The sequence below is a fragment of the Thalassophryne amazonica genome, chromosome 13 (genome assembly GCF_902500255.1).
Source record: "Thalassophryne amazonica chromosome 13, fThaAma1.1, whole genome shotgun sequence".
Lineage (NCBI taxonomy): Eukaryota > Metazoa > Chordata > Actinopteri > Batrachoidiformes > Batrachoididae > Thalassophryne > Thalassophryne amazonica.
This window is the reverse complement of record NC_047115.1, coordinates 4,188,105-4,204,015: the sequence shown is the minus strand read 5'-3', so window position 1 is coordinate 4,204,015 and position 15,911 is coordinate 4,188,105. Positions and strand designations below refer to the sequence as shown.

Sequence of the window (15,911 nt, the reverse complement as noted above, 5' to 3'; positions counted from 1 at the left end):
ATTTTACATGGTGTATATTTTTATTGGTTCCTCAGTTTGAGTTCTTTAATATATATCAACAGATAGTATCTAAGTTTGGGGTTTCCATTAGAAAGCATGTAGAATATGGATTTTCTCTTCCTATAGTAAGCTAGCAGGGTGAACTTTAGATAGAAATCTAAAACATATTACATCATAGCTTCTGTTTCTATAATAAAATAACCATATTTAGCTTAGCCTACTAGCTATAATTTAGTTTTACAACAAGTCTGCATACTAGGTAGATGTACACTACAATCTTCTCTTGTATGAATATTTAGGATTTAGTAGCTAACTCCTATAATATTATGTAGTAACTATATTTCTTGTATATGATGTTTACTGCCCTGATTGTGTAAATGTCACTTATATACATGCTGTCCATATTCTTGAGCTGCTTGGGTGGGTAGGGAGAGTTCCCATGGGATAAAAATAGCTTTTCAACCTACAATCCCTGGTTCTCAAGACCAGGCACCTAAATGACTCTACTCTAAATTTATTAGATATTTAGATATACTTTAATATACACTAGTAGAGTTCTACCTTAGAATTGGAATGTATAAATAAGAGAAGACATACCTTACTGAATTTTCATGTCTGTTAATTAGCTGTTGGAGCATAGAGAGAAAATGATGGAACTCTATGCAGACACTGTTTTTGAGTTAAGGACCATATCAGCACCATGTCCTGTTTGTTAAACAGGATCAACAGGGGGACAACAATTACTGAAAGTAACAGACTGGGCCGAAACACGACCACCAACAATGTTATTTTTTGCCCCGGTTCTTTCTCTAACACTGCCCTTCACAAAGTACAAACTTGAACTACGATTCCACACTTTTAAATTTATTCAAAGTCACAGTGAAAAAAGTCAAGCCTGGATTCTGTAGAACGTCTCTCACAGACGAGATCCGCTCGTTCAGAATCCCGAACAATGGACACAAACAGTTTTTATAAAACTCAACATAGGCGGGACAGAGGCAGACCTTATTTCACAAAATCTTTTCCTTATTGGCCCCCGTGGGCATTCGAGGGAGGTTCAACCCCCTGCTTGAGACCTGTGCAGTAACGGAACATGTATGATTTATAATGTAACCTGAGTCTCTTTGTCCTAAGTGATAAAAAAAAAAAAACTGGCTAAATCCAGTTTGACATAAACATTCCAACAGAACAAAGGAAAGTAAGAATAAGAGTGAAAACTAGGATCAGTACTTGCAGAAGCTCAACCTGTCATATACAACCCCAATTCCAGTGAAGTTGGGACATTGTGTGAAATGTAAATAAAAACAGAATACAACTGCAACACATTTCAAAAAAGCTGGGACAGGGGCAACAAAAGACTGGGAAAGTTGATGAATGCTCAAAGAACACCTGTTTGGAACATTCCACAGGTTAATTGGAAACAGGTGAGTGTCATGATTGGGTATAAAAGGAGCATCCCCAAAAGTCTCAGCCATTCACAAGCAAAGATGGGGCGAGGATCACCACTTTGTGAACAGCTGCATGAAAAATAGTCAAACAGTTTAAGAACGTTTCTCAACGTTCAACTGCAAGGACTTTAGGGATTCCATCATCTACAGTCCATAATATAATCAGAAGATTCAGAGAATCTGGAGAACTTTCTACACGTAAGTGGCAAGGCCGAAAACCAACATTGAATGCCTGTGACCTTCGATCCCTCAGGCGGCACTGCGTTAAAAACCGACATCATTGTGTAAAGGATCTTACTGCGTGGGCTCAGGAACACTTCAGAAAACCATTGTCAGTTAACACAGTTTGTCACTACATCTACAAGTGCAAGTTAAAACTCTACCATGCAAAGCAAAAGCCAAACATCAACAACATCCAGAAACACCGCCGCCTTCGTTGGACCCGAGCTCATTTGAAATGGACAGACACAAAGTGGAAAAGTGTGCTGTGGTCTGATGAGTGCACATTTCAAATTCTTTTTGAAAATCATGGACATCATGTCCTCCGGACAAAAGAGGAAAAAAACCATCCAGATTGTTACCAGTGCAAAGTGCAAAAGCCAGCATCTGTGATGGTATGGGGGTGTGTTAGTGCCCATGGCATGGACAACTTACACATCTGTGATGGCACCATCAATGCTGAAAGGTACATCCAGTTTTGGAGCAACACATGCTGCCATCCAAGCAACGTCTTTTTCAGGGACGTCCCTGCTTATTTCAGCAAGACAATGCCAAGCCACATTCTGCACGTGTTACAACACTGTGGCTTCGTAGTAAAAGAGTGCGGGTACTAGACTGGCCTGCCTGCAGTCCAGACCTGTCACCCATTGAAAATGTGTGGCGCATTATGAAGAGCAAAATATGACAATGGAGACCCCGGAGTGTTGAACAACTGAAGTCATACATCAAGCAAGAATGGGAAAGAATTCCACCTACAAAGCATCAGCAATTAGTGTCCTCAGCTTATTGAGTGTTGTTAGGAGGAAAGGTGATGTAACACAGTGGTAAACATACCACTGTCCCAGCTTTTTTGAAACGTGTTGCAGGCATCCATTTTAAAATGAACAAATATTTGCACAAAAACAATAACATCTATCAGTTTGAACATTAAATATGTTCAAACTGAGATATATATATATATATATATATATATATATATATATATATATATATACACGAGGTCTGTTAGAAAACTATCCGACCTTTTTATTTTTTTAAAAAACTATATGGATTTGTATCACATGCGCTTGCATCAGCCAAGCTTGAACCTTCATGCGCATGCGTGAGTTTTTTCACGCCTGTTGGTTGCGTCATTCGCCTGTGGGCAGGCTTTGAGTGAGCACTCGTCCACCCCCCTTGTCGGATTTTCATTGTCAGGGAAATGGCTGAGCGAATGGAGCAGCGTTGAATCAAATTTTTCCAGAAACTGTGAGAGACAGCCAGGTGGAAACCATTCGGAAGATTCACACGGCTTTTGGTGAGGATACTCTGGGCGTCACACAGATTAAGGAGCATTACAACCGGATTAAAGACGGCCCACAGCGGCTGAGGGCGCGCCGTGCTCCGAGAGGCCATCGACAGGCTGAAACAACCAGATCATTTCCAAAGTGAAGGCTGTGTTGATCCGGGACGTCGTCTGACTACCAGAGAAATTGCGGAAGAGGTGGACATCAGCACTTTTGAGGCACATTCCACTGTTACAGGAGATTTTTGTAATGAAAGACATGAGGAGGAATTCGCGCGTCGGGACGGATCCGCTCATGGCGCACAACAAAAAGCACGTCCGTGTTGGAAGTCTCGCAGGACAAGTTGTGACATGCCCAGCTGTTACACAATTTCTCGGATACTCACTCGACTGAAAAGCCACCGAAAGCCGTCTGAATCTTCCGAATGGTTTCCAACACGGACGTGTTTTTTGTTGTGCGTCATGAGCGGCTCCGTCCTGACGCGCAAATTCCTCCACACGTCTTTCATTACAAACAGTGGAATGTGCCGCAAAAGTGCTGATGTCCACCTCTTCCACAATTTCTCTGGTAGTCAGACGATGTGCCAGATCAACACAGCCTTCACTTTGGAAATGATCTGGTCGTTTCAGCCTGTCGATGGCCTCTCGGAGCACGGCGCGCCCTCAGCCGCTGTGGGCCGTCTTTATCTGCAGATGGTTCATGCTTTGAGCTGTAGTTACCTTAAGGTCCCGGGTCAGAAAGGTCTTGTAAAAGTCATGTTTCGGCTGGAAGTCCAGTGAACCTGTGTAATTTATTTGTTTTGTTGTGTGATTAAGACGTCATGTGGCTGGTGGCATTTTGAAGCAGTCTGAAGTTTACTGACACATATTAACAGACATGTTGCTGAATTTTTAATTGTGGTTTATGCATCGAGGCTGAAATGATTGAGTTTTTGGACTTGATGCGTCACTTTATCCTGTGATACATACGAGGGCTGTCAATAAAGTATAGGTCCTTTTTATTTTTTTCAAAAACTATATGGATTTCATTCATATGTTTTTACGTCAGACATGCTTGAACCCTCGTGCGCATGCGTGAGTTTTTCCACGCCTGTCGGTGACGTCATTCGCCTGTGAGCACTCCTTGTGGGAGGAGTCGTCCAGCCCCTCGTCGGAATTCCTTTGTCTGAGAAGTTGCTGAGAGACTGGCGCTTTGTTTGATCAAAATTTTTTCTAAACCTGTGAGGCACATCGAAGTGGACACGGTTCGAAAAATTAAGCTGGTTTTCAGTGAAAATTTTAACAGCTGATGAGAGATTTTGAGGTGATACTGTCGCTTTAAGGACTTCCCACGGTGCGAGACGTCGTGCAGCGGTCCCAGGCGCCGTCGTCAGCCTGTTTCAAGCTGAAAACCTCCACATTTCAGGCTCTATTGATCCAGGACGTCGTGAGAGAACAGAGAAGTTTCAGAAGAAGTCGGTTTCAGCATTTTATCCGGATATTCCACTGTTAAAGGAGATTTTTTTAATGAAAGACGTGCGGGCGGATTGCAGCGTCGGCTCGCAGCCGCTGCGACGCTCCGCCACAGGAAAAACACCTCTGTTGGAAGCCTTAAGGACAAGTTGGAACATGTGCAGCTGTTAAACAATTTCTCATATACTCACTCCACTGAAAGCCATCAAAAGCCGCCTGGATTTTACAAATGGTTATCAACACGGAGGTGTTTTTCCTGTGCCGCCACACCGCGCCGGCTGCGTTCCGACCCGTCCGCACGTCTTTCATTAAAAAATCTCCTTTAACAGTGGAATATCCGGATAAAATGCTGACTTATTCTGAAACTTCTCTGTTCTCTCACGATGTCCTGGATCAGTAGAGCCTGAAATGTGGAGGTTTTCAGCTTGAAACAGGCTGACGGCGCCTGAGAGCGCTGCACGACGTCTCGCTCCGTGGGAAGTCCTTAAAGCGACAGTATCACCTCAAAATCTCTCATCAGCCGTTAAAATTTTCACTGAAAACCAGCTTAATTTTTCGAACTGTGTCCACTTCGATGTGTCTCACAGGTTTAGAAAAAATTTTGATCAAACAACGCGCCAGTCTCCGACAGGCATGGAAAAACTCACGCATGCGCACGAGGGTTCAAGCACGTCTGACGTAAAAACATATGAATGAAATCCATATAGTTTTTGAAAAAAATAAAAAGGACCTATACTTTGACAGCCCTCATATGCCAGACCTGTAGGCAACACTGTAACACTCCCACAAAAATTGAGAAAAAGACAATGGAGCATGTGCAGAACAGTTGTAAGAACTAATCAGTGTAGCAGCTGATGCTACCCCTTTGAAAATCTCCACGTTGACTAAAGTAAAGTTTAAGAGAAAAAAGGGTCCATGCTGATCATCTGAAACAGGCTATTTGCAAACTGAAGTGGTGTGAAAAGAGGGAAAAGAGAAAAAAATAAATATAAAAACAGAAAAGTTTTGTACTAAAGGCATGTACCCTATAAACTGCAAATGAAAAGTGGCTGAAGTAATGAATTCTTCGTATTTGGTTGTTAGAATAAAGCCTCAAAAACTATAAACACTATTGTCATGTTACTTTCCATATCAAATGAGCATATATCATTTGGATAATGTGGTTGGGATATGGTTTATTTTTATCTGCCAAAATTTTTGGAAAAAATTGTAAAACCGTACTCGCATGTATTCCTGTTACATGTAAGCAAAACACAAGCAAACCATTTGGAGGTGATCTCATAAAAGCCATAACCCACTGGGAGTGTTTTCAGTCTCAAAATCACCTAAATTACACTAAACTAGAAACTGCAATGTTACATTGTTATGTTCTAAAATCTCCTGTTGTCCTTGAACTAATCAGGGTTGTCAAACACATTGTTAGGGAAGCTCAAATCATATTAAATCAAACTCGCATCTTTTAACAATTGCATAAGAGAGAAGCTAAAGCGTTCACCTCCGCGACCTCTGAGTACAACCTGCAGAGATGCGACTTTATGCTGATCGCGGGCCGTTGTGTTCCCATAGGAGCTTTTCCTTTATGTAATCCGAGGCTACCATATGTTAATGTTTGCTGTAAGGAACCATCACTGAGTTCGTGCTGGCAAATGGTTTGTATGATTAACGGGTGTGTTGGGAAGGAAAAAACTGGACCGCGGAGACCGAGGATTTATTGTGAAAAACGAGATGCTAAAAATGAGCTTAGCAGCTTTCTAAAACATCTGCTGCGGGTTACACTCAAGTAACACTTTCGATGCAAACATCTGTCTTTCCTGAACTGAATGCGCATATCAGGGACTTATACCGTATAAAAAACGAGGGTGTTTACGTACAGATCCACAAAGTCGTGTTAAAATTGTGTTGGCCACTAACATGTTAAAACGTGAGAAGCAAATGAACTCACTCACACAAATCGACGCCGATCAAACTAATAACAGTTAACAGACAGAAACGATGAGTTGGCTTGCCGATTTTTAAATTTACAACACGCTACAGATTAAAATTTAGCATCTTAACATGGGCTGTTAGCCCCACCTAACCTCCGCTAATGCTAATGTGAAACCAAGAGACGTCACAAACTCAAGTGTCCCCGTTGAGGTGCGCTGACGGTGCAGCAGTGATTTCTGCACAATTGATCCACACGACCTAAAAACAGCAAAATCATACTTTTCCAAGTTTATTTTCTCTTGTTAAGCGGAGACCTGACAGCTCGGTTCAGGAACAAAGGCCGAATACAAACAGGAAGTTGTCGGGTGAAATCCCCACCTTTCTGAATCTAGAGAGTCTTGTGGGCAGTGTTGCCACCTGCAGGGGGCAGACTGCAGTGCATCCTATATGACTTGGAAAGATCATGAACCTCGTTAACATTATTTCTTTCTCCAGTCTAAATCTGACAGCAGCTGAAGTTTATCTTGTATTTTGTTATATTTGTATTGTTGTGAGGATTATTCTCACTTTCAATTTATTAAGCTGGTACCCTCCTGGTTCTAATTTGAAATTCTACGTTATTGACTGGCTCCCTCATGTTAACAAATCTGAGAGCAGACATTTCTAACACCAATTCATTTGTTCTCTGGTCTGCTTTTAGGTGCCTGTAACTGGTATTTTTGTGAATAATTGTGTAATCTGCCACTTTCATTTATTTTATTTCTGCTACTAATATTAAATGCACCTGGAAGATGGTATATGAGTTAAAGGTACTCCCCCTTTAGCTGCCACCTTATCGTTGTGGGGGAGTTTGCGTACCCGGATGATCCTAGGAGCTATGTTGTCGGGGGCTTTGTGCTCCCTGTAGGGTCTCCCAAGGCAAACAGGTCCTAGGTGACGGGTCAGACTAAGGGCAGTTCAGAACCTCCATGACCAGTAAAAAATCAAGGACCGAGACGTTGCCCGGTATGGCTGAGCCGGGGCCCCACCCTGGAGCCAGGCCTGGGATTGGGGCTCACGCGCGAGCGCCTGGTGGTTGGGCTTTAGCCCATGGGGCCTGGCCGGACTCAGCCCGAAAGAGCGACGTGGGCCCGCCCTCCTGTGGGTTCACCACCTGCAGAGGGGGCCATGGTGGACGGGTGCAGAGAGGGTTGGGTGGCAGTCGAGGGCAGGTGGCCCCGGCGGCCTGGTCCGTGCTCACAGCCCCTTGCTGTTGGGACGTGGAATGTCACCTCGATGGGGGGGAAGGAGCCTGAGCTTGTGCGGGAGGTTGAGAGATACCGACTAGAGATAGTCGGGCTCACCTCTGTGCACAGCTTGGGCTCTGGTACCCAACTCCTGGAGAGGGGCTGGACGCTTCATTTTTCTGGCGTTGCTCACGAGGAGAGGTGGAGAGCTGGGGTCACATTGCTTATTGTTCCCAGCTCAGTCGCCATGTGTTGGAGTTCACTCGGGTGAACGAGAGGGTCGCATCCCTACACCTTCGGGTTGGGGACAGGTCTCTCACCGTTGTCTCAGCCTACGGGCTGAGCGGCAGTGCAGAGTACCCGACCTTCCTGGAGTCCCTGGGAGGGGTACTAGATAGCGCTCCGACTGGGGACTCCATTGTTCTCCTGGGGGATTTCAATGCACACGTGGGCGGCGACAGTGAGACCTGGAGGGGGGTGATCGGGAAGCACGGCCTCCCCAATCTGAACCCGAGTGGTGTTCAGTTGTTGGACTTCTGTGCTAGTCACAGTTTGTCCATCACGAACACCATGTTCAAGCACAAGGGTGTCCATAAATGCACGTGGCACCAGGACACCCTGAGTCGGAGGTTGATGATCGACTTTGTAGTCGTATCATCTGACCTTTGGCCACGTGTCTCGGACACTCGAATGAAGAGAGGGGCAGAGCTGTCGACCGATCACCACCTGGTGAGTTGTGAGTTCCTGTGAGTTGGATCCGCTGGGAGGGGAGGAAGCCGGTCAGACCTGGCAGGCCCAAACGTATCGTGAGGGTCTGCTGGGAACGACTGGTGGAACCCTCTGTCAGCGAGGTCTTCAACTCCCACCTCCGGGAGAGCTTCTCCCAGATCCCGGGGGAGGTTGGAGACTTGGAGTCCGAGTGGACCATGTTCTCCACCTCCATTGTCGATGCGGCCGCTCGTAGCTGTGGTCGCAAGGTCTCTGGTGCCTGTCACGGCGGCAATCCCCGAACCCGGTGGTGGACACCGGAAGTAAGGGATGCCGTCAAGCTGAAGGAGTCCTACTTATCTTTGTTGGTAGGTGGGACCCCAGAGGCAACTGAATGGTACCGGCAGGCCAAGCATGCTGCAGCCCGTGCAGTCGCAGAAGCAAAAACTCGGGTCTGGGAGGAGTTCGGGGAGGCCATGGAGGAGGACTTTCGGTCAGCCTCGAAGAGATTCTGGCAAACCGTCCGACGCCTCAGGAGGCGGAAGCAGCTCTCCACCAGCACTGTTGACGGTGTGGGTGGGGAGCTGTTGACCCTGACTCTGCAACATCGCGTGGTGATCAGGGACAGTGCCTCTGGATTGGCAGACCGGGGTGGTGGTCCCTGTGGTTAAGAAGGGGGACCGGAGGGTGTGTTACAACTATAGGGGGATCACACTCCTCAGCCTCCCCGGTAAGGTCTATTCCAGAGTACTGGAGAGGAGAATTTGACCGATGGTCGAACCTCGGATTCAGGAGGAGCAGTGTGGTTTTCGTCCTAGTCGCGGGACACTGGACCAGCTCTACACGCTCCATCGGGTGCTCGAGGGTTCATGCGAGTTCGCCCAACCAGTCCACATGTGTTTTGTGGATCTGGAGAAGGCGTTCGACCGTGTCCCTCGGGGCACCCTGTGGGGAGTGCTCCGGGAGTATGGGGTCCGGGGTCCTTTGCTAAGGGCTATCCGGTCCCTGTACGACCGCAGCAGGAGCTTGGTTCGCATTGGCAGTAGTAAGTCAAATCTGTTTCCAGTGCACATTGGCCTCCGCCAGGGCTGCCCCTTTGTCACCGGTTCTGTTCATTATTTTTATAGACAGAATTTCTAGGCGCAGCCAGGGTGTAGAGGGGTCTGGTTTGGGAACCACAGAATCTCGTCTCTGCTGTTTGCGGACGATGTGGTTCTGTTGGCTTCGTCAAATCAGGACCTTCAGCATGCAATGGGGTGGTTTGCAGCCGAGTGTGAAGCGTCTGGGATGAAAATCAGCACCTCCAAATCCGAGGCCATGGTTCTCGACCGGAAAAAGGTACTTTGCCCTCTTCAGGTCGGTGGAGCGTCCTTGCCTCAAGTGGAGGAGTTTAAGTATCTCGGGGTCTTGTTCACGAGTGAGGGACGGATGGAGCGTGAGATCGATAGACGGGTCGGTGCAGCATCTGCAGTGATGCGGTCGCTGTATCAGACCGTCGTGGTGAAGAGAGAGCTGAGTAGGGGGGCAAAGCTCTCGATTTACCGATCAGTCTACGTTCCGATCCTCACCTATCGTCATGAGGTTTGGCTCATGACCGAAAGAACGAGATCGCGAGTACAAGTGGCCGAGATGAGTTTCCCCCGCAGGGTGGCTGGGCGCTCCCTTGGAGATAGGGTGAGGAGCTCGGAGTCGAGCTGCTGCTCCTCCACATCGAAAGGAGTCAGTTGAGGTGGCTCGGGCATCTTTTCAGGATGTCCCCTGGACGCCTCCCTGGAGAGGTGTTCTGGGCACGTCCCTTTGGGAGGAGGACCCGGGGAAGACCCAGGACACGCTGGAGGGACTACATCTCTCGGCTGGCTTGGGAACACCTTGGGGTTCCCCCGGAAGAGCTGGGGGAGGTGTGTGTGGATCGGAAGGTCTGGGCGGCTTTGCTTGAGCTGCTGCCCCTACGACCTGACCCTAGATGAAGCAGAAGAAAATGGATGGATGGATGGATGGTACAAATTTGAAAAAATAAAAATAGCAACAGGAAATCTAGTGACAAACCTGTCTTTCACAATAAAGTCCACTCAGTGTTTTTGAATATATTGAATATAATGTGATAATAATATGAGATTTTGAACACTTCAGAATTTTCTTTGTGCACTTGCGTGCAGCCGCGCTCAATTTACAACAAGTTTACTCTCTGGCACACCAGACTGTGTACCAGTGTTGTGGGGGTCAAATTCCTGCAAGTGTCAGGGTGGCTTAACTTCTGTTCATTTCAAAAGCTCTCACTCGCACGCACGCATGCACGCCCTCCTGCAGATGGTGTTAAATAGAAAAGAAAATATTCATTATGAAATTCCTGTCAGATATGTTCTCTTGTTTAAAATGAGCTGTAATTTTACAAGATGTTTCTGAAATAAACCAACATTATATTGCTTGGATTTCAGGAAAAACTAAATTTTGTCAGTTTAGTAGATGGGGGTGGCTCTACAGCTTTACGTCATGTCAGTTGGTGGTGTCTCCTACAGGAACCTGTTTAATAGCAGCATCAGTGAGATGATCACCACCTTCAGCATGTCCACCTACAAAGTGGGACTGAAGCTGGATCCCAATGAGCATGATGACAGGGTGCCACTGCAGAGCTGGGCCAGCTGTGCCTACACCGTCCAGGCTACAGGTATACACACACAGGGGTTAAAGGTCACACACTCCACCCAGGCTATAGGTATACACACATAGGGGTCAAAGGTCACACACGCCGTCCAGGCTACAGGTATACACATAGATGTCAAAGGTAGCACACACTGTCCTGGCTGCAGGTATACACAGGGGTCAAAGTTCAGGCACACTTTATACATATCAGATTCCACTCTGATCTTCTTTACATGTGTGTCTGTGCAGAGCGCGTCCTGCTGGATGATGATAAGCCACTGTTTGGCAGTTTACCCTGCAGACAGGTACGGAACACGTAAAAACACGTCAAGTGTGTGTGATTGACATGTTGACTAACCTGTGTGTGTGTGTGTGTGTGTGTGTGTGTGTGTGTGTGTGTGTGTGTGTGTGTGTGTGTGTGTGTGTGTGTGTGTGTGTGTGTGTGTGTGTGTGTGTGTGTGTGTGTGTGTGTGTGTGTGTGTGTGTGTGTGTGTGTGAGACAGGATGAGTGTTTGCGCTCACTCATCAGGTTCAGTTCAGCTTGTTGGACCACAGCTCAACAGAAAGCAGTTCACACACACTTCATCAGGCTATTTGCAGGTACACACACACACACACATTATAGTGTGTGTTTGATTGTAATCACCCTTTAATCACATGTTTGTCTCATAGCTTTGGTTCCAGACTCTTGGGTGGAAAACTCTCCTTGCATCCTGGACATCGACATGTTCCACCTGCTGGTGAGTTCAGGCATGTTCTTCTCTGCAGCACGTCCTCAAACTGCAGGAACAAATCATCCACGTGTCACAGTGCCCGAGTGGGCAAATATCACCCTGTGGTGATGATCCAAACACTTAAGTGGATATTTATGTTGTTATTTGCAGCTCTGTGGTTCCTCGCAGGTCACGTTTAAAAGCTGGACATGAACAGAACAGTGAGGTCTGGATCAGTAACCTGATTTAAAACTTTCACCACAGTCTTGTTTCAGCTTCCTAGAGGATTCAGACATCTGCTCAGTGCCCAAATGATATCTGGTCACACTTTAAGCTCAATCAATCAATCAATCAATTTTTTTATATAGCGCCAAATCACAACAAACAGTTGCCCCAAGGCGCTTTATATTGTAAGGCAAGGCCATACAATAATTATGTAAAACCCCAACAGTCAAAACGACCCCCTGTGAGCAAGCACTTGGCTACAGTGGGAAGGAAAAACTCCCTTTTAACAGGAAGAAACCTCCAGCAGAACCAGGCTCAGGGAGGGGCAGTCTTCTGCTGGGACTGGTTGGGGCTGAGGGAGAGAACCAGGAAAAAGACATGCTGTGGAGGGGAGCAGAGATCGATCACTAATGATTAAATGCAAAGTGGTGCATACAGAGCAAAAAGAGAAAGAAACAGTGCATCATGGGAACCCCCCAGCAGTCTACGTCTATAGCAGCATAACCAAGGGATGGTTCAGGGTCACCTGAAAATTTAAGCAATACCGTCTAATAATACTGCCTAAGGGAAGCATGTATAAAGTGAATAAAATTGGTCCTAGCACAGAACCTTGTGGAACTCCATAATTAACTTTAGTCTGTGAAGAAGATTCCCCATTTACATGAACAAATTGTAATCTATTAGACAAATATGATTCAAACCACCGCAGCGCAGTGCCTTTAATACCTATGGCATGCTCTAATCTCTGTAATAAAATTTTATGGTCAACAGTATCAAAAGCAGCACTGAGGTCTAACAGAACAAGCACAGAGATGAGTCCACTGTCCGAGGCCATAAGAAGATCATTTGTAACCTTCACTAATGCTGTTTCTATACTATGATGAATTCTAAAACCTGACTGAAACTCTTCAAATAGACCATTCCTCTGCAGATGATCAGTTAGCTGTTTTACAACTACCCTTTCAAGAATTTTTGAGAGAAAAGGAAGGTTGGAGATTGGCCTATAATTAGCTAAGATAGCTGGGTCAAGTGATGACTTTTTAAGTAATGGTTTAATTACTGCCACCTTAAAAGCCTGTGGTACATAGCCAACTAACAAAGATAGATTGATCATATTTAAGATTGAAGCATTAAATAATGGTAGGGCTTCCTTGAGCAGCCTGGTAGGAATGGGATCTAATAAACATGTTGATGGTTTGGATGAAGTAACTAATGAAAATAACTCAGACAGAACAATCGGAGAGAAAGAGTCTAACCAAATACCGGCATCACTGAAAGCAGCCAAAGATAACGATACGTCTTTGGGATGGTTATGAGTAATTTTTTCTCTAATAGTTAAAATTTTGTTAGCAAAGAAAGTCATGAAGTCATTACTAGTTAAAGTTAATGGAATACTCAGCTCAATAGAGCTCTGACTCTTTGTCAGCCTGGCTACAGTGCTGAAAAGAAACCTGGGGTTGTTCTTATTTTCTTCAATTAGTGATGAGTAGAAAGATGTCCTAGCTTTACGGAGGGCTTTTTTATAGAGCAACAGACTCTTTTTCCAGGCTAGGTGAAGATCTTCTAAATTAGTGAGACGCCATTTCCTCTCCAACTTACGGGTTATCTGCTTTAAGCTACGAGTTTGTGAGTTATACCACGGAGTCAGGCACTTCTGATTTAAAGCTCTCTTTTTTAGAGGAGCTACAGCATCCAAAGTTGTCCTCAATGAGGATGTAAAACTATTGACGAGATACTCTATCTCACTTACAGAGTTTAGGTAGCTACTCTGCACTGTGTTGGTATATGGCATTAGAGAACATAAAGAAGGAATCATATCCTTAAACCTAGTTACAGCGCTTTCTGATCGAAGATCAGACCATTTCTTGGGAGTTTGTTTGCAGCTTGGTTTGAGAACTTGCAGACATGGACACTGCTAGTGAACCAGAGGGAATGTGGCTGTTCTTCTGTGACTAGACCCTGAAACTTGCTGGGGATTTTATTGGAGTCACCAGTGTTCCTCTGAGGACTCATAGTGCACAACGTGTTGGAAAATCCAGACTGTGCAAGGAGCTGAGAGAGCGGACTGTGACCCTGAGGTGGACAAGGAGACGTTAGTTGGAGGAATCTGTGATGACATGACTCCCTACAAACCGGAAGAAAAGTCTTGTCACAATCATGAAAGAGGGATGAGGTTTGCTGAGTAAAATACGAGTACACTCTAATATGAATAGAGTGAAATAATATGGTAGAGTAGTAGTGTTTCTACTCCAATAAGAGTTAATTTTACGCTGTAATAGCGTATATTTAATTCACTTTGGACTGGGGCCAATTCCAGCAGACTAAATTTTACTCTACAAAATTTACTATGCTGTAACTTTATAGGTATTGTCTTGTACCTTTCGAGGTATTACGCTGTAACTTTATAGGTACTGTCCTGTACCTTTCGAGGTATTACGCTGTAACTTTAGACATATTACGCTGTAACTTTAGAGGTGTTCTGCTGTACCTTTAGCGGTATTACACTGTAACTTTATAGGTATTACACTGCAACTTTAGCGGTATTACGCTGTAACTTTAGAGGTACTGTCCTGTACCTTTCGAGGTATTACGCTGTAACTTTAGACATATTACGCTGTAACTTTAGAGGTGTTCTGCTGTACCTTTAGCGGTATTACACTGTAACTTTATAGGTATTACACTGCAACTTTAGCGGTATTACGCTGTAACTTTAGAGGTATTACGCTGCAACTTTAGCGGTATTACGCTGTGACTTTAGAGGTGTTGTGCTGTAACAAGAGCTGGAATGTGTACAAGACAACAAACTGGCGGGGAAGTGGTGTCAGGGAGGTGGTTAAATAGGACAGGAATTAACAAGGTGCATGTGAGGAACAATCTAGAAAGGGGTGTGGCTAGTGAACAAAGATGAAACACTGTGCAAGATGGGGAAGAAGAGAGTGCACAAAGTGAAGTGACGTAGGATACAGAGATGCGTGAGCAGGTGCCAAGAGTGAGAGTGAAAGAAAACACAGAGCGGACAGAATCAAGGTGTGAGACAGACAATAGCAGGTGCAGAGTTGTGAACATAATAAGATGGATGTGAGGGCAAACTAAGAAGAGAGCTAACACAGAATATAAAACTACTATAACAACAACTGAAATCAAACATGAGCATGAGAACAAAAGAAACTACATGAGAACTGATCTGGAAATCAATACTAAAGCAAAACTAAACAGGAACAGACTAATAAACAGAAAGCAAAACCCGATATAAAAGTACAACAGAAACCAACCAAAATGAGAACAGCAAAACTAGAACAGAGAATAAACCAGGATGAAAACAAACAACTAATAAATCAAAACTGGGGAAGAAAGAGAACAGAAGGGGGGGGGGCTCAACACCCTGATCAAGCCAAAATCATGACAGTATCATGCTGTAACTTTAGAGGTATTGTCCTGGAACTTTAGAGGTATTGTCCTGGAACTTTAGAGGTATTGTCCTGGAACTTTAGAGGTATTGTCCTGGAACTTTAGAGGTATTACGCTGTAACTTTAGAGGTATTGTGCTGTAACTTTAGAGGTATTGTGCTGTAACTTTAGAGGTATTACATTGTAACTTTAGAGGTATTGTGCTGATGCATCAGTTTCAGGTATGGCATTTCGCTATCAGTCCAGCGTCCTGTCATCTATAGATGCCCCTCCCGCGCATTTCCCTCCGCACATCAGACAGAGATGAAGTTGAGGCCGCAGTCCGCTCTGTTTCCTAATTAAATTAATTTTAAAAAGTAAAATCATAGTCACATACTATGTCAGTATGCTAGCCATACAAAAGGGGAAATAAGTGCGTCTTAAGTCTGGACTTGAAAGTCAATACAGAATCTGACTGTTTTATTGACATGGGGAGATCATTCCACAGAACAGGGACATGATAAACGAAAGCTCTTTGACCCACAGACTTCTTATTCACCCTAGGGACACAAAATAGTCCGGCACCCTGAGAACAGAGCCCGGGCCGGTACGTAGGGTTTAATTAGGTCGGCTAAGTAGGGAGGTGCCAGTCCATGAACAGTTTTATAGGCTAGTAGCAGAA

General features: G+C 45.1%; 1 protein-coding gene across 7 annotated transcripts in view; it reads left to right on the top strand.

Annotated features, from left to right (window-relative positions):
* The window catches only part of ubr2 (ubiquitin protein ligase E3 component n-recognin 2), a 256,169-nt gene that overhangs the window by 222,995 nt on the left and 17,263 nt on the right, over positions 1-15,911 (top strand). For all 7 annotated transcript variants that reach the window (XM_034185748.1, XM_034185745.1, XM_034185746.1 and 4 more), the window contains exons 35-38: positions 10,781-10,929; positions 11,154-11,209; positions 11,408-11,504; positions 11,577-11,644. In XM_034185748.1, the coding sequence (XP_034041639.1) occupies positions 10,781-10,929; positions 11,154-11,209; positions 11,408-11,504; positions 11,577-11,644 (370 nt within the window). The remainder of the gene's footprint in view (positions 1-10,780; positions 10,930-11,153; positions 11,210-11,407; positions 11,505-11,576; positions 11,645-15,911) is intronic.